This window comes from Ixodes scapularis, unplaced genomic scaffold, assembly GCF_016920785.2.
Source record: "Ixodes scapularis isolate PalLabHiFi unplaced genomic scaffold, ASM1692078v2 PGA_scaffold0__279_contigs__length_252992795, whole genome shotgun sequence".
Classification (NCBI taxonomy): Eukaryota; Metazoa; Arthropoda; class Arachnida; order Ixodida; family Ixodidae; genus Ixodes; species Ixodes scapularis.
In genome coordinates, this window is record NW_024609835.1 from 122,201,185 (window position 1) to 122,225,544 (window position 24,360).

The 24,360-nt window shown below is 42.8% G+C and overlaps 1 protein-coding gene across 1 annotated transcript; it reads left to right on the top strand.

Moving 5' to 3' along the window:
- Window positions 1–1,083: 1,083 nt before the first annotated feature.
- On the top strand, window positions 1,084–23,961 carry LOC8033111 (mitochondrial coenzyme A transporter SLC25A42). Its single transcript, XM_042289621.1, has 6 exons — window positions 1,084–1,244; window positions 11,069–11,177; window positions 12,450–12,639; window positions 13,747–13,863; window positions 20,642–20,793; window positions 22,954–23,961. The coding sequence occupies exons 1-6, from the start codon at window positions 1,119–1,121 to the stop codon at window positions 23,301–23,303; spliced, it is 1,044 nt and encodes a 347-aa protein (XP_042145555.1). The 5' UTR covers window positions 1,084–1,118; the 3' UTR covers window positions 23,304–23,961.
- Window positions 23,962–24,360: the final 399 nt, after the last annotated feature.

A 24,360-nucleotide genomic window follows, 5' to 3' on the forward strand; every position in this document is an offset into this window, starting at 1 on the left:
AAACTTGCCCGCGTCCAGCCTTCTTCAATCTGTGTTGTGACGTAACACGACCCGCCGGAGTAACTCGGGTTCATTTGGGTAAGATTTGGAACATAGCCCCATATAACTCTATCCATTCATCTTTCAACGGGTGGAGAAGCGCAAAAGGCACATTTCGGGAGCGACGTTAGCAGAGGTCGGTGCTGGAGAGTGTCCTTTAATCGTCATATCTAATGCACGAAACATAAAAACAACAAAAACACGTTGCTCGGCGATTAGCCAACTATGTAGGTGCCTGCCTTCGAAAGAGTGCGTCGAATCGCTACGTTTGCCCTGCGAGTACCGTGCTTTTACAACGCTGTTGGCTTCAAAGTGGCCGCTGCTGTGCCTGTAAGTGGACTAGGTAAACTGCGCGGTCGATCATTTTTTTTTCCCCACGCTTTACTAACACGGGATAAGTGCTTAAAGTGTCAGTAGCGCATTTATCCAACTAATTCGGGCCCAAATCATCTGCGTGACTCGTCTAGTACGCTGGTATGCATGCAACCGTCGTGAACCGGCCGGCATGTAGCCTTGATAGATACCCTTGCAACGTGACTTCGCAGCATTCGCGCTGACAAGATCGATGGCATAATACCATCTGCCAGTGATCGGAGAAAGCGGTTTTTCCGAGTGAGACGGGTGGCACCCGCCGTCGTTGACGGTTCGTATCGCCGTTCTTGTGTACGACCTCGGATCTAACCTTTAGAATTTAGAATTGCTGGAGGATTTCACCGGGTCATACATCCAATTAAAAAAATATATATATATATATATATTTTTTTAAATTTTGCTGCGTAATTTTTGCTTACATTAATTTTTTTTTTAATTTTTGATTGAAAATTTTAAGAACTGTTTAAATTCTTCTTGCAACACAATCACCACAAAGTTCTAACATATCATAGCTTGACATGGTACAGGGGAAAAGACAAGGACGCAAGCAAACCCAGGCCAGATCACCCTCTCCCTTTTACACACTGCATCATTACTTAATTGCATTGTTCATTTTGTGACTGACTGGTAGTGTGCACATTTCTTAAACCCGTTTCCAACCGTTATTCTAGGCCAAAGTAGCCGAGAAGCAAACAGGGCATGCTGGGATGCACATAGAATCTGCAAACACCTCTGACCATACTGGAGACGGAGGGGAATCTGAGGGCGATGAAAAGCTTGAAGTTTCGGGTGCCAACGTGTTTAGCCATTTGGACGATGAGCCTCAGTATCAGGTGAATGCTGGTTCTCACTCATTGCTATTTCTGCACCATTGACATTTTGAACTAGTTCACATTAGGCAGTGTTTTACAGTGGGCAGTACTGGGGAGAGTTATGTACGTGTCTTGTTGTGAGTCACCACCTTGACGCGGTTTGCAAGAGCTTCCAATCTGGCCTATGCCAGATTGGGTGATGCACCCATTTATGTTTTCAACAAATCTGCTTTATGAACGAAGTCAGTTTAGCACCTCTGAACATAAAGGCTTACTCAAAATGAGTGTGATAGTGATCTCTGCAGTGACCCTGAAGAAATGTTTTAAACCTTTCTTTACGGTCACTGCAGGGACCTTGTCAGCTGATTTTAATCACCTTTTGTCCCAGCCACCTTGACACTTGTGTCGAAATAAGATATGGCAATCAAATCAAATCAAACAGTTCCAACTGCAATGCTGAGAATTGCCAATGTATGGTGGGTTTCCCCTGGAATCGACTCTGTCATCTAATGCGAATAATAGGAGTTGTAAGGGGCGGCATATCAAATCATGACACCCACTATTGGGTCATAAAAGATATGCTGATACTTCGTGTTTTGAGATACTGTGAAAGGTTGGTAAATAAGCCATGTGCCGTATATTAAACTGGGTCAGGGGGGGAGGGTGTTTTAATTCATGCAGCTTCTATGTGTTGGCCATAGGTTAAAGTTGGCCCTCTGTGTGAAATGATTTTAAAGGCTGTACGAATCTTGGTTGCAGTTTTAGATAGCAAACTAAAATGAAGACAGATGGGATCATAAACTGCATGCTTTTACTTTGTTTCAGCATAAGGGGAAAAGACTGAAATTTTTCTGCTAACAAAACGGGTTTGGAGAGATAGGTGGGACGCTGCAGAACCCTGAAACACAACTCATACAGCGATATCTCAATGGATAGAAGTATTTTTGGAAAAGAATTGTGCGATTGAACACGGGCGACGAGGCCGACGAGACATGTGATGTCACGAATCTGATTACCCTTCCTCCTTACTTCGTCCCGTCGGGTTGGTGAACCGAAGCGAGGAGAAGAGAAGTGAGGCGGCTTCCCCTCATTCTCAACTGTTCCAGGAGGACCGAGACGTCAAAGTCCTCGCTTGATTGCGTTCTTCTTTTAAAAAAATAACGGCCATCCTTTTGAGATATCGATGTATGAGTGCGCTCTTGGAGTTCGTAGAGTCCCATTCAATGCTTGTGCGGCCTTATTTCGAAAAATCAAAATTTCGGTTCAGTATTTTTTTAAGTCCAGATGCAGCCAATGCTACAAGTGCGAGCATGTGGCCCTGAACAGTGCTTACACTGCATGAGCACGCATGCTTGGCAGGGGCGCTGAAAGCTTGGAGCTTGCTCTTGTAGCTTCTGCTATGCTCACACTTAAAGTGAAACAGAGCATAGTAGATTTAATGGACACTTCTGGAATTGGTAATGCATCCTATGTGGAGCGCAAGTTCATCTACTTTTTGTGCAGGGGTTACGGTGGCAATATGATGCCACGCTCTTATTGGCTCTGATTGCAATGATAGTGGGTAAACCTCAATGCTAGCTGCCTTGAGGTCCATCCGCTGTCCTTCCAATCGGAGCTCGGCAATCTGACGTCACCGCAACCCCTGCGCAAGAAGCAAACACGTTTGCTCCGCGTATCCTGCATCAACTTTTCTATTCAGCAGTGGTGAAGCGAGTGTAGTTTTCTTACCTGAAAAATAGTAACTGAGTGAAGTACCAAGTTCTAACCCTCAAGAGTACTCAAGTAGAGCAGTAAACAGTAGAAAAATTGCAGCTTGTTTCTGTCATGCCTGACAAAATGTTTGTATGTAATCAACTAAGTTTGGCAGGGGAAGCATAGCCCACAAAATTTAGCTGGTGTTGGTCCCATATTTGATGTCAGTCACTTTTTCATGTTGACATTTTCCTCGTGGCCAGCTCCATGGCATATTCTGTTAAAAATAAATAATTTTGTTGCTTTTTTAGGCCTTTCACCACTTATCCCCTAAAATATGAACTGCTCACAAATATTATTTTGGTGCATACTAAATGGTGACTTTTGAAAGTATTTCTGAGATAGCAAGGTGCTTTCAAAACTATTTAAGGTACAGTGACCAGAGTAGTGTGGTTGTGTTACATAAAAGTTTGGTCCAAAGAACTGCTGCTTTGGGCTGCTGCAGGGAAAAACAGAAGGTGGGTTGGTGCTCCATTTTTTTTTATGCTTGCTATAATATTAATAGGGGGAGCACTTCCTGTTTGGTCCTTCTATCATTTTTTTTCAGCTACTTTTTCTTGGAATGCTTGGAAACTGATTCCTACCCTGTCATACCTTGCAGAAACAGGTTGATACCCGGTGGTGGAGAGTAGTTCTACGATGTCAAGGGATAATCTGGACATTCAGATCTTGCATAAATGGGAAGAATAAGTGCAAAGGGCAGATTGACAGATACTACATCCCTTTCCTGAAATAGCTATAGATGGCTGCTCACCATTTACAAACATGCTATTTTGTTTCTTAACCAAGACTGTTATTATTTTTGTTATTTATTTTATTTGCCACTTTTATCCCGAATTTGAGTTTTTACAGGAGCTGTGATTATACAAAATTATATGAAGCACCAACATTTAATAAAGTAAGCATTCCTAATAAAATCATCAACAAGTGGTTTTATATTATAAAGTGAAATTGTGCAGGATACTTATAATGGTCATCTTTCAGTTATAATATGTGGAGTATATTTTGTTGCTCCTTTGATTTTACCTTGGTATATGGGGTGGTAACAGGTGCTGACAAGTGACCAGTGGTGGTATAAAAAATACTGCATTGTTTTAGAAGTATGGAAAATAATTTATGCAAAAATTTATGCCTCTAGCATCCAGAGGTGTACTTTTTGTTTCAGCAGGTAGTTGTACCTGTTAATGACAGCTTGTTTACTGTAAACAATGCCTGTGTTCATGTCAATCAGTGACATTTCATTGTTCATCTGCTACTGCAGGCATTGTGAAAAGGTGCAAGTTAGTTGCAGTCAGAACGAATATGAATTTATTTCTTGTGGCTTTTGTTTTTGTTGGAAATGATGCTGAAACAGAGATTTTAAGTGCCAGTAGTCCTGCAGCTACAGGAATAGAATATGTTGCCCTTGCAATCTCGCTTTTTCAGTAATAGGTACAGCCATTGTTACAGAAAGGGTCCAAATTCATGTTGATCCACATATGCATAGAAAATAAGTATAACAAAGGATTTCTATCTGATGGCTGCAGCTACCCACGAGGTAAATTGAGCGCTTGTTGGCATGAAAGTGTTGCATCTTGCACGTTGGCAAGCACATAGTGCACAGCTTGAATTGCTACAATTGAGAATGACTTTTGCTCAGAACAGTGTGGTGCTTACTTTACTCAATCACTCGCTTACTTTTTTATGGGGATTTTCATTTGTGGCATGGAAAGGGGGGAGTATGCTTAGAAAAGTGTTGGATGGTTTCAATTTTACTTGGTCATGGTTTTGCAGTTTAATGATTAATTTGAGGGGCCTTCTTGAAGGGCCGCCGACAAAGCATTTATGCTCTCCAAGGTTTTTATTTGTACGTGACATATGAGAGCCCAACTGCGCAGTACAGAATTTTCGGCCCAAAATTAGTTTTCTTTCTGCCTGAAAATGGCCGATAAAGAACTGGCCGGTTTGTGTCGCGCTCACTCTCTTCACCATGATCACGTGCCATTTTCTATGGTTTATACACTACCGCCAACTATTGAAGGAAGGTAAAAAACACAGGTGAGCTGGTGAATGATATCCATAGTAACCCTGAGACGTAAAAAAAATAAAAAAAAACGGACAGTCAAACGAAGTCTCTGAGACAGCTTGAAAATTTATTTAACAACCATCGTCTTATATACCATGGCACCGACCTCCAACACAATTCAAAAGACCTCCTCGCCCACTTCGCAGCGTACCCTCGCCCTCAACATATACCGACAAACGCACACAAATGCGAACACGCCCGAAACACAAAGGGACACTTACTCGAAAAGGGAATGCAGGAACTTTTGCACTTGGCTAGGTCAGACTGAACCCAACAACACTTACAAACTCTTTTGTTCCCCTATCAAGAGACAAACAAGGTTGTCCGAAAAAGAAACCACAAAAAACCACACCCAAAGGAAAAGAAGAACCCGAACCGCGAAACAATTGACCCATCACTAAATAGAAAAAAAAAAAAAAAATTATAAACCTAGAAACATTTTTGTTCCCTTATCAAGGGAAATGAAGGTTGACTGATACAGTTCCCAAAGCTTAAAATACGCAATGGCTATTCTTCTCTCTATAAAAGACTTCAGTGCCCTCCTACTCTGGTACACAGTTGTTGCATTCGACCTCATGTTTAGCAATTTCAGAGTTTAGTGCATTATTTTTAACTGCTCTTTTGTGCTCTCCTGTCCGTTTTTTTTTTTTTATTTTTCCTACGTCTCAGGGTTACTATGGATACGACCAACTATAATTTATTTTTAATATTTATTTATTCAGATAACCCCACAGCGCCCACGAGGTCAATAGAGACCTTTCCAGCGGCAGTCTCGAACGAAGCGATTTACAGTGCGCGTGCCTGGTTTTGAGAGTGTACGTCAGTGTTGCCCGACTGCGCTGAGCTGTGGAGTTTCTCGTCAGTGGGCTGTGGCAGCCTGCGTAAGCGCAATTCTGGACGCTGGTAGCGGCTGAATTGCCGCGTTTTCTTTTTTTATTTTGTGTTCTGTGGCGAACATAATTTATAGAGGTATTTAAAAAAGCAGTGCTCTATTTTTGGGAACAAAAACAAAGAAATGAAAGCTGTTTTGGTGAGTCCGTGCGCGACAGAACAAATGCAACTGGAATGTTTGTTTCATTTTATGTTCGTCGTTTTACGGCACCGTACACTCAGCCGTGTCAATCTATACAGGTCAAAATATTTGACCACACAGGATATTCGAACTGCATGGATATTCCCCGCCCACAACATGAAATTCAATGAGTCTCATCAATCGAACAACATATATTGTACGTACCCCACGGTGCCGCGTTATCCGAACAGGATTTGAGAAAGGTCAAGCCTGGACGATAGTCAGTTTACGACAATCGGACGGTATTCGGCGTGTTTTGGGGAACATGTAGAAGAAAGCACCTTTTTTGCACAGCTTCAAAGCAAATGAACGAACGTGTCTATTCTGTCCTCACACCCCGGACCCGACCCTATCAGCTATTTTTCGCGAAGACCCGGAACACAGCCGGGAAGGCTTTTTGGAGATTATCTCAACGGAAATAATCCTCCAAGAACCTCGAACTGGCTGCGTCGCGGGCTGCTTGACGTTCGCTCTCTTCGTTCGTTTCCTGCGAAGGCCGAGCAGGCTACGAGCCTTAGTATTCCCTGGTTCTCAAAGTAAAAAATAACACAGAAAGGGTAAGCATCCTAAACAGGCGAATAAAGTAAAAACTTCCAAGAAAAGCCGGCGAACTCCGAATGCAAAATGCAGGTGGGGAGTCACGCTGACCGGGTTTCCACAGCTCAGGCGGCCAGAGCGCTCTTTTTGCAACGGTCTATAGCAGGAATTTCTGGCTGATAGGGGTCGCTCGATTCGGAAAATGGCGGCGGCCAGAGCGCTCTTTTTGCAAAGGTCTATAGCAGGGGAGGGAAAAATACAAAATAAACTTGACTCCAACTACACTGAACTGTCTATACAATCTAAAGAGGTGCCATACCCATAAATAATCAGACTGCAATAATCACAAACAATAGCATCAACAACAACAGAAAAAAAAAAAAGGGGAAACACTGATTAGCATAAAGATACTGGACTCGTAGTTACAATTTATGATAGAATTGAGAGTTTACATTTATTGAGACTATCTCTTCAGGCAGTTGATTCCAGTTTAATATAGTGCAAGGAAAAAAGGAATATTTGTATCAAAGTCGTGGGTCATTGAAGGCATACACTCAGTATTAAAAATAGAAAAGAAATATGATACAGCCTAAGCTCATTACAACAGACCTGGTTACAACAGATATTTGGATGTAACATACCGATTTGTGAAGTTCGGTTGGTTTCCCTCTGCATACCATTGACTAAACTTCCTATCTGCATAAAACATACTCCTCTTACGACAGACTGAAATCTTGGTCAAAATCAAGGTCTGTTATAACGAGCTTAGACTGTACCCAGTTTGTGTGGCGTCTAAAAAACGACAAATACATACGTTGATTGGAATAAAAACATGTTGCACAGCCACGTGACTTCCGCCAACTCTCTCCTCCTCTATATTTCTTCTTCCTCCCAAGTCTGGTTTTGGTTTTGAGCAGTTGTGTTTTTTGACTTCATGAAAAATATATGCGATGCTGTAGCAAAATATTGATTGGGTTGTCCTCTGACACCATAATAAATCACCTGGCAAAAAGAAATATTTTGGGGGTTGTCAGTGCCTTTTTTTTAAATCATAGGAAGCAGAAACGTCATGTTCATTAGACATTTTGAATGGCTGCTTCAAAAATTTTGTTTGTGAAATCTTTAACTGATGAGAAAATAATTTTCAGAGTTGCTCAACTTTTTTTTAAATATTGAAGTTTCAAGTATACTGTAAGCAACTTAATTTTTGCAGGCTTGAATTTTTGCGAATCGGGCCAAAACTGAAAGTTTAGTATTATTTGCAGGCTCGAATTGTTGCAAATTGGGGTGGTATGCTATGTATTTACTACCATAGGGAAACATATTCATGGGACCTATTTTTTGCAAATTGTAGGCGACTCACGAAATTCACAGAAATTAGGTCTTCATGAAGATTAAATCGTTTTAAGTGTGCATACTAATTCTAGCTAACATTTTTGAATTTATAGCCAATGGAAATAGCTTATCTAGAGCTTTCTAGAGATGATCTCACAATGATGAGCTTGTCAAATCTGAAATTTGAAAGGCTAAAACAGGCCTTTCCAATTTAAAAATTGAAAGGCATGATTTGATTTTTTTTCTTATATGTTCTAAAACCAAATTAATTTCATTCAGCACAACAATTCCACCCTGAGAATGTTATGAAAATTGTCCTATTGCAGTGAGATGAGAGAGGAGGAGGAAAAGGCATCAAACATTGCTATCCTCAATGGGCTGGAGTAGCATTAGTTTCTGCCACGGCTGCTTCAGTTGTTAATAACATAGGAAACAATTTGCCAAACAAGAAGATTGTGCTTTCTTTATTTTTGAAAATGCTCCCAAAACATAATTTTCTATCAAAATACAAAATATTGTCCTAAAGCCATGCCTGAGTTGAGATGAAACCACCCACACAGTTGGAATAAATTGCAAGTACATTTACCTTTGATTTTTAGTGGCTGTGTAGAAATATTTTGTGCTGCCAAAATGTTTTGACTGCTTGCCTTTTGGGAATGCCAACAAAAATGTGTTCCTTTTTAATACAGATGAGAATAGGAGAGTAGTAATGGTGTATTACATCTAGTGACTTACTGTAAGATACCTCTGAAGTGCCCACATCGTTCAAGAGCCCACTATTAACGTGTTCCAAACTTGGGGAAATTTGCAAATTATACATTAGGGGCAACTCCGGGCAATATTTTTGAATTTGGAATTATGACAGTTTTCAGCCAAAGCAGTAACTCTAAATTACAAGGTTTAAATTTTTTTTTTTTTTCGATATTGTGTGCAGTTTGATGAATACCATGGTTCAAAGTTTGGTTTCGGGCGTCTAAGGCAAAACAAACTATCTGCTAGAGGGATGGCAGAACTGCAGCATCAGCTGTACGGCCGTGACGTGACGTCACGGGGGTGCTGCTGACTAAAAGCTAACCTGCTTGCCGTCTGCCAGATGGCAGCCGTTCGCATCTTCAAAATGGGTTTTAATGGAGTATGCAGCTTCACTTTGCTATAATATTTCGGCTGTGGTCATATCTCGTGCCGCTAAAGTTATACCAATAATTTATTTCGGTTTCGTTTAAAGGGGCACTTGGCAGTTTTTTCATGATCGCTGATTTGCCTCAAAATCGGCTCAACACACCAATAGACACGGCTGTGCCTATTCTCCACGTATTGTGTGAAAAGAAAAAAACATTTCGCGAAGTTATTAAATTTTCGAATTTCGTTTTCATTGTGTTTTGTTAAACCGGGAGCCCCTACTGGCAAGATTGAAGTGTGACGACAGAAATGGTACAAAGTGGGCAGTAAGCCATGTTCCCAACTGATTGCAAGTTGTTTGATGGTGGGAAAAGAATGCTTGGTAGCTGATACAGTGAGAAGCATGCAAAAACACTTGACATACTCTGTTTAAGACTACCTGCACAACCTAAAAGTCTGTACCATTTGTGACGTCATCACACCACTGGAGAGCGCGTGGAAATTTGAATGCTGGTTTCGGCATTATCTTCATTTACGGTTTTCTCAATTGCTACTTTGAATTTCAAGAAAATAAATAGCATACCGTGAAGTATGCTATTTATTTTCAGGCAGTCAGAAAATGCAATTTGTTTGGGTAGTTCAAAAAACAGCCGAAGTACCCCTTTAAGCGCTCGATTTGACCATACAAATGTCCATGTCTAGATTAATCCAGTTTTCAATGAAAGTGTGATATGCACTCCCCAGGTACTTTACGGTATATGCTGGATTCTGTTTTTAGGTTTGTATGTGCATGGAGTACTGTAATGCTTGCATTCCAGTGATTTTGGAGGAAGCCTTGATGACATGCAATTTTAAGCATGATACCATTATTTCATTATTGAGATGTGAACTTCGCAAATCGTGGAATAATTTTCGAACTGTTCCTTGGGACTTTCCAGGCTTGCTTCATGGTTGTTTTCTTTTTGTTGTAATGTGTAGCGTGGCATCTGGCTACAGTAAATCTTATTTTTTAACAAGATAACATAGCTGCTTTTTTTTTGTGCTATGCTCAATTTATCTGCAAACTATAGCTAAATAGAGTGAAACACCTTTGAAGCTCTGTGATTTGTGAACAGATGTTATGACTGTTTGCACAATTATATTGTGTCTGCTGTGTGATGGAATGCCTGTCCACTTTTTCTCATTTCAAACATAATTTTATACTTTAAACATTAGGGCAGTTTATGTAATGGTAGAGTTTTCCATGAACATAACAGTGGGTGAATACTTAGGGATGTACAGGGTGAAGTCGTGAGGACCAACACATTTGGCACGCTTTGCAAAATTCAAATTTCAAACGTACATGCCTGCAAAAATGAGCGTGCAAACATGGTTTCATAAGAAGTTTTATGTCTATTTTTGTTAGAGCTCAACTCGAAGGTAGTGAAATATTAAAAATAAAGGAAAATAGCAGGCCGTGTATTTTCTATGCCCTATACCAGCCTATTTGTCGTCTGTGCACTGGTTTGTGAGTGTGCCCCCAGGTGGTCGTCGTTCATATATTTCGTTAAAAGTAGTGATTATTGGGATTATCTCGCTCATTTCCAGCCTCTACTATTGGTGTTTAGTTTGCATTCAGCAAGCCACCCGGGAGCACTCTACCTAGAGTGCCCATTTACAACATGAATATCACTCTTGTAAAATTTTCACCACAACAGTATGTGGCTTAGCAGTTCATCACTCTCTTGGTAAGGCAGAAATGTTTCAGGGCAGATGCGAGCTGTCGCTCTGTTTTAGCTGACTTTGAATTTTGTGTGGCTAGGTACCATGACAAGCTTGAGGCTATTCTGCATGATTTATAAGTAGTTCTGACCGAACATTATTAGCCTTTATGCTGCATGGGAAGTGATCACATTTAACCTGGGCAGATAACCTTAGAGGCTTTAGCTTCCATTTGCTAAGTCTGTGGGTGCTGTTGCTTTTCAGATATCAAATCGAGACAAGGTGATTACATCGTTCATTGCCGGAGCTCTAGCTGGATCTCTTGCCAAGACAACCATAGCCCCACTAGACCGCACAAAGATTAATTTTCAGAGTAAGAAATTTTTCAAGCACTTATCCCTTGCTCTTACCGTACATCTGGAGATTTAGCCCACCTTCAAGAGAGAACCCACACCTGTCTTCTTTTCTAGCTTTCTGCCTTTTTTTTTTAAATAATTAAAAAATTATTTATTATAATAATATTTATACCGGGAGGAGGAGGGGAGGGTACAGAGGACCCCCTCCTCCTCCTCCTCCTTCTTCATACTTTCCCCTCCTCTCACAGTTTCTCCACAAAATTTAGCTGGAAAATTGACGCCCTGTGACCTCAACACCAGTTCAATTTCCCAGCTAAATTTGGTGGGGGATATGACGTCACATGGCTTCGTGTCACGTCACCTATGAAAAAAATTCAGTTTCTTCGCAAGATTTAGTGGGACAATTGGTCACTTGACCTCACACCAATTCAATTCCCCACTAAATTTAGCGGGAAAACTGAATTGGTGTTGAGGTCTGGTGACGTCGGTTTTACTGCTAAATTTAGCGGGGAAACTGAATGCGCAGTGTTGCATTATGGGACGTCACGAACCTACACATTCAGTTTCTTTGCTAAATTTAGCTGGGAATTGAATTGGTGTATAGGTCTGTGACATCCCATAATGCAACACGCGTGGTTACACTGACGGCGACGCCGATGCCGTGAAACGCGGGAACGAGCACCTAAGAGCTGCACTTTATAAACTGTGCAGAATATGCCCTCAAGGTTTTGGGTGGAATCAGGGTTAGATATCGTAAAATACAGATTAGAGTTTGGTTGTGCGCCGAGCTCTCCTCTAACCGAGCTCTCCTCCTCAAGTTTAAAGCTTTTGGAAGCTTTAAGATTGACTAGTTTAGGAAGTTTATGCAAACTTGAGGAAGTGGCTACTCTCACACTTTGTCATAATCATCCTGTAATTTTGGTGGGTGGCCGTTTAAGTATTTTACTGTAGGGCAAAACTAGGCAAAGTACTAAAGGCTGGTTGACATGTTTGCATTTGAGTCTGATCTACTGCGGGTCTTGCGGTGCTTGCGAGATCGAGTCTGCACGCTAGCAACGAGACACAGTTGCTTACAAGACCGTCATAATTATTTCGAGTGAACGGCAAAATAATGATGTGTAAAACGTGCATAGTTCGGAAGCGTTTCAGTGCCACCCGATAGATGGCAGCACGTTGTCTCACCGTAAGCGGTTGCAATGCCATCAAGCACGCTCACAAGCAAATGCGTGAACCAGCCTTTAACGCGAGATGTGCGTTGGTCTGATGCCGTGCATGCTTTCTCCTTCCAGTCCACAATGAGCAGTTCTCTTTTCCCAAGGCAGTCAGGTTCCTGGTCAATAGCTACAAGCAGGACGGCCTGCTCAGCTGGTGGAGGGGCAACTCGGCCACCATGGCTCGGGTGGTCCCCTTCGCGGCATTTCAGTACACGGCCCACGAGCAGTGGAAGATCCTCCTGAGGGTCGACACAAACGAGCGGAGGTCAGACCGCATCCTGCGTTTTTTGTTAAGTTGTGGGCGATTAGAGCGACGCGGCTTTATGTGGGAAGCCTCTACAAACCTTCCTTGCTCCGGTGTCACATTGCACGTGTTACATTGTGTGTCATTTCAATAGCGACCGCTGCTCATTAAACATCCTATAGAGTGATATTGCACCTTCATTGCAGTGATGCCTAAGCCAGGCAATTTTTGTTGGGAGGGTGGGAGAGAGAGGGAGGGGGGCTGTTTAGGAGGTGGGGATGTTAACATGCCACAGTTCAGAAGCATGTGGTTGTTGCAACTGTTTTTGGTTGCCCGCATCATACACCTTGCATTTTGTTTCTATCTCCTTGTGCTTCGTGCTGGTCCGTGTACATATTTTGACAATTTTTGTGTTGGTGCTTAATACCAATCTAGTCGCAGAGAATTGGTGGAGAAGTATTTGTAAAGAATTGCATGTACGGTCAGAGGCATCCACAAGCGCTAAATGTGGAATGTTGTCAGATAAGAACAGCTAATGAGAACAGATAAGGACGTTCAATGACGGCCATGAGAAATGAGTGCGGAAAATAAAAGGAACTATCAGCTTTCTTAGCCGTGGCTCCGCAGATTGAGTGTGATTGAGGGTTTAGTTTAATGGGGGGGGGGGGGGGGGGGGGGGGAACCAACAATTTAAATGGACATCTCTCTTATGCTATAATAATTATGCCATTATAATTCGTGGCACTTCACTTATTGTCAGACGCATATCCTTTTGTTGCCGTGGATGCGGGTGACACAAAATAACCCTATGACTTTGATAAAACTGCGCTAATTACCAATAATGACACTGGGACTGGAAAGAAGGCGCAGCATACATAAATTAGCACGTGTATGTTGCGCCGTCTTTCTAGTCTCGCTTTCATTACTCGTAATCCTTCGCAGCGCAGTTTAATTAACGCATGAAAAACAAACTAGCCCAATTTCAAGCACTGTTAGACCCCCTGACGTTTCATTCTGGCCATTTTAAGGAGCTGGAGAATGAACTGTTTGTGCGACTGCTTGTGTACCTAATTATGAATGGTGTAGATGTGTGAGCTCGGGAGTGTCTGGTTTGTTTCCCTGGCGCAGGAGGAAGAGTCACTTCAAGACATTCCTCTCTGGATCCCTCGCCGGGTGCACTGCATCCGCGCTCACCTATCCTCTAGATGTCGCACGGGCAAGGATGGCTGTCTCAAAGCACGAGAGGTCGGTCAGTTGTTGTTGTTCAGTCCTGGAGAATGGACTATTTTGTCCAGAGTAATAAACTTTAGTTGAGCTTGTTGGTGCATAATACTATAATAGGGCCAGCTGAACTTAGAAAAATAGAATATAGAGAGAGAAAAAAAAAAAAAATGAATGCCATTTACAACACTCTGTAATGCTGAATTAGAGCACAGCTCTTGAGGCGGAGGAGGGGAAGGTATGGAGAGGGGGCTATGCCTCTCTTCCTCTCCTGCTCGCCTCCCATTGAGGGGAAAATTGTCCGCTAAATTTAGCGGAAAAAATTCCCCGCTAAATTTAGCAGGGAAATTTTTCCGCTAGATTTAGCAGAGAATTTTTTCCGCTAAATTTGGCGGGAAAATTTTTCCGCTAGATCTAGTGGGAAATTTTTTCTGCTAAATTTAGCGGGGAAAATTTTCCTTTAAATTTAGCGGGGAATTTCGCCCGCACACTTTAGCGGGGAAATTTTTTCGCTAAGTTTAGCGGGGACAATTTTCCGCTAAATCTAGCAGGGAAATCTTTCCGCTAAATTTAGCGGGACAAATTTTCTGCTAGATTTAGCAGGGAAAATTTTCTGCTAGATTTAGCGGGAAAAATTTTCCGCTAGATTTAGCAGGGAAAATTTTCAGCTAGATTTAGCGGGAACACTTTTCCGCAAAATTTAGCAGGGAAATTTTTCTGCTAGATTTAGCGGGGTAAATTTTTCCGCTAGATTTAGCGGGAAAATTGTTCCGCTAGATTTGGCGGGAAAATTGTTCTGCTAAATTTAGCAGGGGAAATTTTCCACAAAATTTAGCGGTGAAATTTACCCATCATGCGCCGTGTGGTTACGCCGACGCTGACGCCGCTCAAGTCGGAAATGAGCGCCTAAGAGCTGCGCTCTAAAAGGAGACAGACATACTTCTGATATGTCTGTCCCTTTTAGAACGCAGCTCTTGGACGCCTGTTTCTGGCTTGAGCAGCGTCGCCGTTATTGTCGGCGTAACAGCGCATTGCATTATGGGACGCTTTCTATAATGAGATCACATATCACGTCACGAGGGAGGAGGAGGAGAAAACTTTCTCGCTAAATTTAGCGGAAAAATTTCCCTGCTAAATTTACCGGAAAATATTCTTTGCTAAATTTATCGAAAAAATTTCCCTGCTAACTTTAGCAGAAAAATGAAAAATTTTCCTGCTAAATTCAGCAGAAAAGTTTGCCTGCTAAATTTAATGGCAAAAATTGCCCACTAAATTTAGTCGAAAAATTTCCCTGCTAAATTTAGTGGAATAAATTCTCCCGCTAAATTTATGGAAAAAATTCCCTGCTAAGTTTAGCGGAAAAATTTTTCCGCTAAATATAGTGGAAAAACTTTTTCCGCTAAATTATACGGGAACTATTCTGCTAAATTTAGCGGAGAAATTTTCCCGCTACATTTAGTGGAAAAATTTCCCTGCTAAATTTAGTGGGGAATTTTATGCGCTAAATTTAGCGGGGAATGTTTTCCACTAAATTTAACAGGGAATTTTTTTCTGCTCGGGAAATTCTTTTTGCTAAATTTAGCGGGGAAATATTTTCTCTAAATTTGAAGGGAAATTTTTTCTGCTAAATTTAGCGGGGAAATTTTTCCGCTAAATTTAGCAGGAAAATTTTTCCGTTAAACTTAGCGGAAAACTTTTTCCGCTAGATTTAGCAGAAAAATTTTTACACTAAATTTAGCAGGGAGTTTTTTCCGCTAAACTTTGCTAATTTAGCAGAAAAATTTCCCCGCTAAATTTAGTGGGAAATTTTTTCCACTGAATTTAGCGAGAAATGTAGCGAAAATTCCCGCTAAATGGGAGGGGAGCAGGAGAGGAGGAGGGGAGGGTAAGAAGGGGAGGAGGAAAACCTGTCCCCTCCGTACCCTCCCCTTCTCCTCCTCCTCAAGAGCTGCGCTCAAATTCGGCATTACAGGGAGTTGTAAACGTCTTTCATTTCTTTCTCTCTATATTCTATTTTCCTAAGTTTAGCTGGCTCCATTATAGAGTTTTGCCCTTCACACCTTTATTTGAAGGTGTCTTGAAAACACTGAATTACTCTAGAAGTGGATTCTACACTTGGTGCTTTCAAATGAAAAATATTGGGGATTAAGGAAGCAGTCTCCAATTTTCGTCAAGGGTGTATTTTTGTGGTGTGAAATTTGTGAAACCTTGTGAAATTTCAAGGAATACCGTGAAATCTCGAGAGATAATCCACCTAACATCAAGAGCAAATCAGTTGAAAAGATTGAGTGGCCTAACTTTCGGTGTACAATGAAAAAAATTTTAAAACGTTACTATTTTTAGGTTTTGTTCCTTTCAAGCTTGTTATGGTGGCGAGGGGCAACGAAGCAAAGATGACTGTACTTCCCATCTAGCAGCGTTCGCTTATATTCCGCCATAGCTAACTAGCCGCATTTACGCCGAGGTCATCATTGACCCAATACTTCTATTGCTAAGAGTCGGGTACCTTTCGTTGTTTAAAAAAAAAATAGCAAATCAAGCCAAAAATAGGGGTGGGCTATCTTTCGGGGGTGGGGCATCTCTCAAAATTTTACGGTATATAGTTTGCATGAAAGATGAGGTAACACCCTTGAATTCGTCAGTGGCAGACAGCAATGCATGCGACCGATTTAACCGAAAGTTGTACTTGTGCAGGGGTGTGTCATCTGCTCCAATTGAGCCATTTTGATACAAACCCAATTTTCTGTGCCTAGTTGCGCCAAAAATGCGAAATCTGTCGAAATTGTGCCACACTGCGCCAAAGTAATACAAAAGCAAAAAAAAAAAGTTTGCGGCGACGCTAGATTTAGCGGGAAATGAGAGCTTGGTTGGCAACATTCAATCTCGTCGTAGTAAAGTACACGACACGGGTACAGGGTAACGCAAGCAACTGCCGAATTCGAAGATTTCAGCTGTAGTGCCCTTCTATACCCATAATACGTGATCTTTTCCCGATTTTCCTACTACTTTCCGCTGTCATTTGTGACTGCATGCTAAGGGTGCGCTGTCCCGCGGTCTCGCTGTCTGGCCGCGGGAGGTGCGACGCACAGGCTATCATGATTTTCCTTTTCTTAAAAGACACATGCAAAGGAACAAAACTTTTTTTTTTAAACAGGCTAGATGGAAAAAGAATATTATAAAACAAATTTACAACGAAGGAAAAAAAAATAAATTTAGAACTATATTTACGGCGCAACACAAATTAGTAGTTGGCACCCGCAGAGCCACCACTGGTCACATGGTAGACCTGCGCGCCGCCGCGCTACGTCGCCGGCGCCGCAAAGTCACGCCGCCACCGCACGCTGAGCGTTGTGCGACGCCGCTTCAATGCGTTTCTCCACGCCGCTGTCACCGCCGCCGCACAAGTTTGTCTGCTTCGGGGTGCCGCCGCCGTCATCTGACTGGCGCACAGGTCTAACACGTCTGCTTGCGCTTTCTCAGGAGTTTCCTTTGGGCTCTAAAAGTTACTTATTGATCTTAGTTTTTTGTTATTCTTCAAACAAAGATGAATAAGTTACTTTTAGAGGCCATAGGAAGCTTCTGAAAGAGCGCAAGCACCACGTGATAAATAAGGGCCAATCACGTGATAAATAAGGGCCACTTTTCTGCAGCGCCCGCGGGCGCCAACTAAAAATTTGTGTAGCGCCGTAAATATAGCTCTAAAAATTTTTCTTCTTCGTTGTAAAATCGTTTTATGACGTCCTTTTTCTATCTAAGCTGTTTAAAAAAAATGTTTTTTTCCTTTGCATGTGTCCTTTAAAGGGCCTATGAAACCAATTTTGGGCTGGGATAAATCAATTTAGATTGGGATTTTACTAATAGCACATTGTTCAGTGGGCCAAAAGGAAAAAGGTAGAAAGTCAAAAGCCTGACTTTTGGTCCGAAAAATTGAAAACACAGCGGACTATTCCATACCTCCTTCCCTTCCTAAGCTCTCTGCCCTTTCACTGTGATACATCCGCGGTCCCCGCAGCACGTCACTGGGTCCAAACGCACGTCACACGACACCGGGATCTCACTTATTCCCTTCACCCCTAAGCTTACATTGCTGTGGAAGCTACACGCTTGCCGTACCAATCAGCCGCCTCTCTTTCATCACCTGACCTCATTTCATTCTCTGCGCGTGGGTGTGCGCGAGAGAGCATCATCACGTGGCAAAAGTGTGGCTGGCCCAACGAGCACTTAGCTTCCACAACATTGTCAGCTTCGGGGTGAGTGGGGTGGGGAAAGCAACTTTTGTCTGAATTTTGAGCAACGGGCTAATCTTCTAGAAGGGGGGAAGGGCTGTGTCCAGGTGCACAAACGAGAGTCCGAGCAAGAGGTGACTCCCCCTTTTCCATCTTCTTGAACTGTTTGGTACAATGCACAATTTATGAGTTGAGGAGGAAAGCTAAACAGGAAAAAGTTGGAAAATTGTTTTATGACCACTTTAAAAGTGCTATTGAGCACCTCCATTGCGTAATTGTTCATTCGTGTCCGTAATCTCGTCAAAATGGATGGCGCCGTCGCCGTGAGTACTTTCGGTTATCACACACGTGCTTCCAGTGCGTGAGCTATCGAAGGAATCGGTCACACACCCATATTTAGCGTACATGTGGAGCTCATAGTTTTTCTACCAATTCACTATTTACCTTGTGACTCACTTTTGTGGGGAGTCTTTTCTCTCTGCACGTGCTTTCTATGAGCGTCCGATTGATGTCTGGTTGTAGTAAACCGTGCTTCCCTGTTCATGCTCTCGAATCACCGCTTTAAAAAGTTTTGCACTACAATTGAGGGGCTACGTGCAATAGTGGTACAAGTGCAAATGCAGAGCTTGCCAAAAAGTCGCTCAATAATTTTATCTGTGCCTGTCAATGTCAATATAGCGTTTGAACTTTGAATATATAAGTGTACAGTGTTTCCTCCACCAAAAGTAGAGTGTCGCATGTATAAGTGTAACATCTGGGACCGTGAATATCACGAAAGGTACAAGTGTACTTGTACCATTATTGCACGTAGCCCCTCAATTGCGCTTTGGCACCAGTTCGTATAAGCTTGAGGTACCTGGTGCCCACCTAACTTTGCAGCAAGCCTGTGGTTCCTGTCCTTATCTATGCGCATAAAACTCGCGTTTGCCTTTTCCGTTTCTTTTTTTCTTTTATATTTTATCTTGATGCATATCGGCACTGATCACTTATTGGAACCAGGGTCGACAAAAATAATGATTAAAAAAGAAAAATAGGATTTATTTGATTTATATCAGATTTTTTTATGATTTAAATTGCTGATAAGCTGCTCTAACATTTTGTGCTCCTAATCTGCTCCAAACTGTAGACTTTTGTGCTTCAAAGTTGCTGCAGAATGCATACACAGCTGCTCCAAAACGAGAATTTTGTGCTCCTAGGCTGCTCCAAAATCCAGATTTTTCTGCTCCAAAAATTGCTCCAAAACCTGTGTCACGTGTCTCACCCCTGCTTGTGGCATCATCTCCCGATAAATGCAGCAAGCATACGATAGCATTGTCTGCTTCCTTCCGAGTGTCATCGTCTGCTTGGTACATCTGTTGGGAGATTGTGCCATAAGCGTAACCCTCAGTTAATCTGGCTGTCTGCCTCACTGTCTGTCATCAATGATGTCAAGGGTGTCCTTATTTTTCGCACAAATAGAGCCATGTCTTGAAATTTCGCAAGGTAAAATGTGCCACTAAAATACATCTTAGAGTGAGCCCTGGTGTTCCTAACACCCTGATGTGTCCATTTGCCCACATGGTGATTTCTTAATTAAAATTCTACCAGTTTGAGTATAGCAATTACAACAAAATCTGCCTTTATGACATATACTATGTTGCGAAGGTACGTAAATAATAATTGGGTTGTGGGGATATTTATACAGCGTGTCGTTGGTCAGCCATTGAAGTTGCGACGAGTCACTCGCTGTAGATGAGCAATTTAGCCAGTGCAGTACAACCGCTAGCCTGGGGTCTTTAACGTGCACCACGCAGTAGTGATACACGACTGCACGTCGGTACGATGCTCATCCAGATCGAAACGGGCAGGGGTGGGGCTCGAACCCAGGATCCCTGGGTTCTGCAGCGCGAGCTTTCGCTCCACGCGCGTCGAGCTGGGTGTGCGCTTCTGCCCACTCGGCCACCGATTGGTGGCCGAGTGGGCTGTCTTATTTGCTTTTACGCTGTTTTGGAACCTGGGAAAAATCACCTCACCGATAATTGCCGATTGTAGCAATTCCTTTAGAAAATGGACGAAAATACACCTTCTTTCTCAAATAAGTAAATTGAAGAACTTCCACAGGTTTCACCCAGAAATACCTTAACTTCTTATGTACAAGTCACTTCTTTTATTCTTTTTCACCAATTTTAGTAGGTTTTATAACAACAGTTAAACATATGTTTTTTTTGTTTCTCTTTTATAAGTTCGGAGCTTATCTGTGCAGGATATACCAGGCCATATGGATGTTTACTCCGAAGGAGAAACAACGGAACACTCGCCGATGGCCTGCTCTTTTGGCAGTTCAAAGATGGCCCATGACTGCAGTGACTACTGTGTGCGCCGTCCTTCGCGGCACTCCATAACTTTGTGCGACTTATATACCAACTTTTTTGTAAAAACGGCCGTTTAATAGGGGGGGGTGCACTTATAGAACAGAAGGTATGGGAACCTAAAGTATAAATATGTAACCCAAGATTAATCCTGGTGCCAGTGAGCTTTAGACGTCCTAGATTTTCAGTTTCCTATTTGGTCATGCTTTTTTTTATTTTTTATTTTAGGTATCGCAACATTGTTCATGTGTTCCACGAAATCTTTCACAAAGAAGGTGCCCTGAAGCTATACCGGGGATTTGCACCCACCATGCTGGGTGTCATTCCTTATGCCGGCACAAGCTTCTTCACGTATGAAACTCTCAAGAGGCTAAGAGCAGGTGAGCTATACATTTTGGGGTTTGTTTCATATGGGGCAGCTCATTTTAGCCTAAAACTGGTCGATAAGACTGAATCAGTTTTCTAAGCTTGCTTGTTGTGCTTTTCCACAAAGAAATGAAGCAGATATGTTCAAAAGCCAATCTAATCCATACTCATTGTCCCCTTAAGAAAAAAAAAAAGCAGGGTTTGCACAAGATACATAAGTCGCACTGAAGGAGCTGTTGAGAGATTTGACTGATGGAGGAAAAGATGATTCTTTTTCCATTTGAGACATAAACATTAAAACAAATATCAGATTTTAAATGCACATGTAGTACAGGTGTTATTTCGATTCACTACATAAAAAGGGAAGATTAGTAACGCTTTAATTACCGCAGTTCTTGAGGTGAAAACGAGTATATAGATTTGACACAGACATTTGTTAGGGACAGTTCTAATTAGAAGTATTTAAGTGACCACAGTTTAGTTACAATTTAGGAAGCAAGTAGTTTCCTGGCTACAATGAATTTTCAGCAATTGTAACTTGAATATAAATATAATGGGAAGAACATAAAACACGAGGGCGGACGTTTAGAGCGGCGTTTCTTCGTTGGCATGCTCCCTAACTCGTGAATACATCGGCCGGACTGACTGATGTATTGGGAGCTTCAGCCATGAGGGATGAAATAAACACGCTGTTTCTTGCATGGGAGACAAACTGTGGCATGTTTTCTGTGGCAATTTTTTTGGAGGGTTGAGAGTTTTGACCATTTTACTTATAGAAGTAAAATGGTAAGAAAAGTAAAGCTTTCTCTCTCCTTCACCAGTTCTTAAAGCTCCTTCTGTCCCTTTCCCCCTCTCCCCCTTTTTTTTCCTTTATGCTCTATGGTTTCCTTTACCCTTCCCTGATAATGCATCCCGTAGCCTCACCCTTCTTCGGGAGAAAGACCCTGGCCTGCAGAGTTGTCATTAAACAGCGCTGCCAGTTGGGAAATCTCCTTGTCCGCCCTTGTGTTTTATGTTCTTCCCATTTTTTATATCAGCCTTACCATCACGCTCTCGCTTCCAAGTGTAACTTTAAAATTATGGAGTAACTTGTAATTGAGATAAATTACAGTGACTACGGTACTCAGTTATGTTCGTAAATACACAAATTCACATTGATTTGATTTAAACTCGCTGTCAGCACCACATGTTGTCACTTCCTCAAGCTCTGGCATGAGCAGTGTCCAGAATCAGAAGAAACTGTGCCAACGTCTTTTCTGCTTTAGAAACTCTGCAGTTGATCAGCAATTCCAGCACATCTCGACATCACGGGATATATTGAATGTAATTGGAATGTAACATATTGTATTCTCTGCTATTGTAGGGACTGGCAAGTCTGTTGGCATAGATCTCAAAGAAATAAAAGCTTGGAACCTAGAAAAACGAAGGCGAACAAACACACACTTTTAGCTCTATCTGTCTTTGTCCCTGTACGTGCCAGGCTTTAATTCCCTGAAGGTGGTTCTTTAGCTCGACTACATTTCAGTTCACGAAACGGTCACCATAACTTGAATTGCTTTTCCAGAGTTACTTTTACAGCCCTAGTAGTTGGAAAGGAATGTAAGGATTCATTCAGGCCCAATTCACACCGAAACTAAAGCAGTATTCACACGGGGGAGAAATTTCAGGATTTCTTCCCGGCACAAGCATCAAGCGACAAAACTGCGAGGCTTTTATGATGCGGCGCTGCGACGTCGGCTCCGTAGTGGAGAGAGGGACACAGGCTCGGGTGGTTCTAACAATCCCGTTTTGGTGATGGATCAGTTGTTTTCAATAATCGATTGTCATTGAACGCTTTGGCATCAAATGTAGAGAGCGCTAAATTCGTCTGCAGTGGTGTCAAGAGCGGAGGTAGCTAAATTGGTCCGCAAAGGCTGGCATCTCTCCCTTCGGCACTTTGTCGGCGTGGACGACGAGGCCGAGGAACTGCGCCCGCTGCCTAAGTCACGCGTATCTTTCTGCGGATTTTTCCCCCATGTTAATGCTGCTTTCGACGTGCCAGCGTGTGGCGCCATACTGTTCGTTCTAATAAATGACGGAAGGAGTAGACAGCTGGATCGAGAGGCTTCTCCTCTCCCATGCCGAGCTTCGAGAACAGCCGCTAAAAGGCAGTGCTTCGTGGCCCGTCTCTCCAGAGAGCACGGGCTCTTCGGAGCTGCACCCGGCTGAAAGGCTCGTGTTTGGGGCCCTGGGGGGCCTCATCGGCCAGTCGAGCTCCTACCCGCTGGACATAGTGCGGCGGCGGATGCAGACGGCGCCGCTGACCGGCCACGCGTACACCAGCATCTGGGGCACCCTCCGGTCGGTCTACCTCGAGGAGGGCCTCGTCGGGGGCCTCTACAAGGGCCTCAGCATGAACTGGGTCAAGGGCCCTATCGCAGTCGGCATCAGCTTCATGACCTTCGACATCTCCCAGCAAGCCCTGAGGAAGGTCATTGTTGTCTCCGGCGGGTCCGAGCACGCGCCCGCGCCCGTGAGAGACTAAAGCTTGCACGGCGACAGACAGTCGCTGGGTCGTGTTCAACGGGCCTCCTGGAAACGCTGCTCCATAAGGGTTGCATCGTCCGTTTTCGAAACTCGGAAAGGGAAGAGCGGTGGCCTCCGTCCGCAGAGCATGCGCACGCATTGATGTGCCAGACAGTTGCTCGGTCGTGTCCGGCGCGACGCCACTGCACTGAGAAAGTGACCTTTTTTGATTGGTAACGCAGAAAGACTAGAGCAGTGGCATTGAACGCGTAATGCACCGAACAATCCCTCGGTCGATCGGGTCTGCGGCGACTCTAAAGATTCCTTCCGGAATGCCACGTCGCCGCACATACAAACTGTGTCCCATTTATCACTTTTTTTTTTTTTTTTGTTGGGGTGACGTACAGCAGAATCCCCCTCGAGGTGGTCGTGAACCTATGAGGCAAGGCGTCCGTCGTTTGACAGCGAGGGGGACTCGGAGGCGTTGCACATCCACCTCTCCGAGCAGCTTCTCTTCTAGTCAGTAACGGTGAGAAAAGGGATTGCGGTACGGGGAGGTTTACTCGAGGGGGCTTTGCCGTATTATGTAATTGTAGATAATCGGAGGAAATTATTTTCTAGATGGATCGTTAGACGTATATTCTTTGGTTAATAAAAAAAGTGATTATGAACCTGTGGCAGGCGGGCTCTTCCTTGCTCTTCGTTCTTCAAAACCGTAATGAGAGGAATCTGGAGTTGGGCAAGTTGGTACATCTTAGATTCGAAAAGCGACAGAAAACAAGGACAACAGAAGGAATAGACGAAACGATGCGCTTTTCGCGCATCGTTTCGTCTATTCCATCTGTTGTCCTTGTTTTCTGGCGCTTTTCGAATAAGTAATGAGAGGTACGTATACAGATTGTTTGATTTTAATCCAAACATTTTTTTTTTAGTATAGGGTGTGAAAGTTAGACGAGTTCAGTCTACCATGTATTTACCAGGCTTGGCGGACATTAGATGAAGGGATAATCGTCCCGATAGGCTTATTAATTGACTAAAATTTCTCGATTAACTTTTTAAGTATTGGTTTTAGGGGT

What these genes read in the sequence shown, in the direction of transcription:
- LOC8033111 (XM_042289621.1), top strand. Translation starts at nt 1,119, where the DNA reads ATGCACATAGAATCTGCAAACACCTCTGACCATACTGGAGACGGAGGG. An exon ending in ACGATGAGCCTCAGTATCAG is followed by an intron (nt 1,245 to 11,068) that starts GTGAATGCTGGT and finishes GTTGCTTTTCAG; the next exon opens with ATATCAAATCGAGACAAGGT. An exon ending in GTCGACACAAACGAGCGGAG is followed by an intron (nt 12,640 to 13,746) that starts GTCAGACCGCAT and finishes TCCCTGGCGCAG; the next exon opens with GAGGAAGAGTCACTTCAAGA.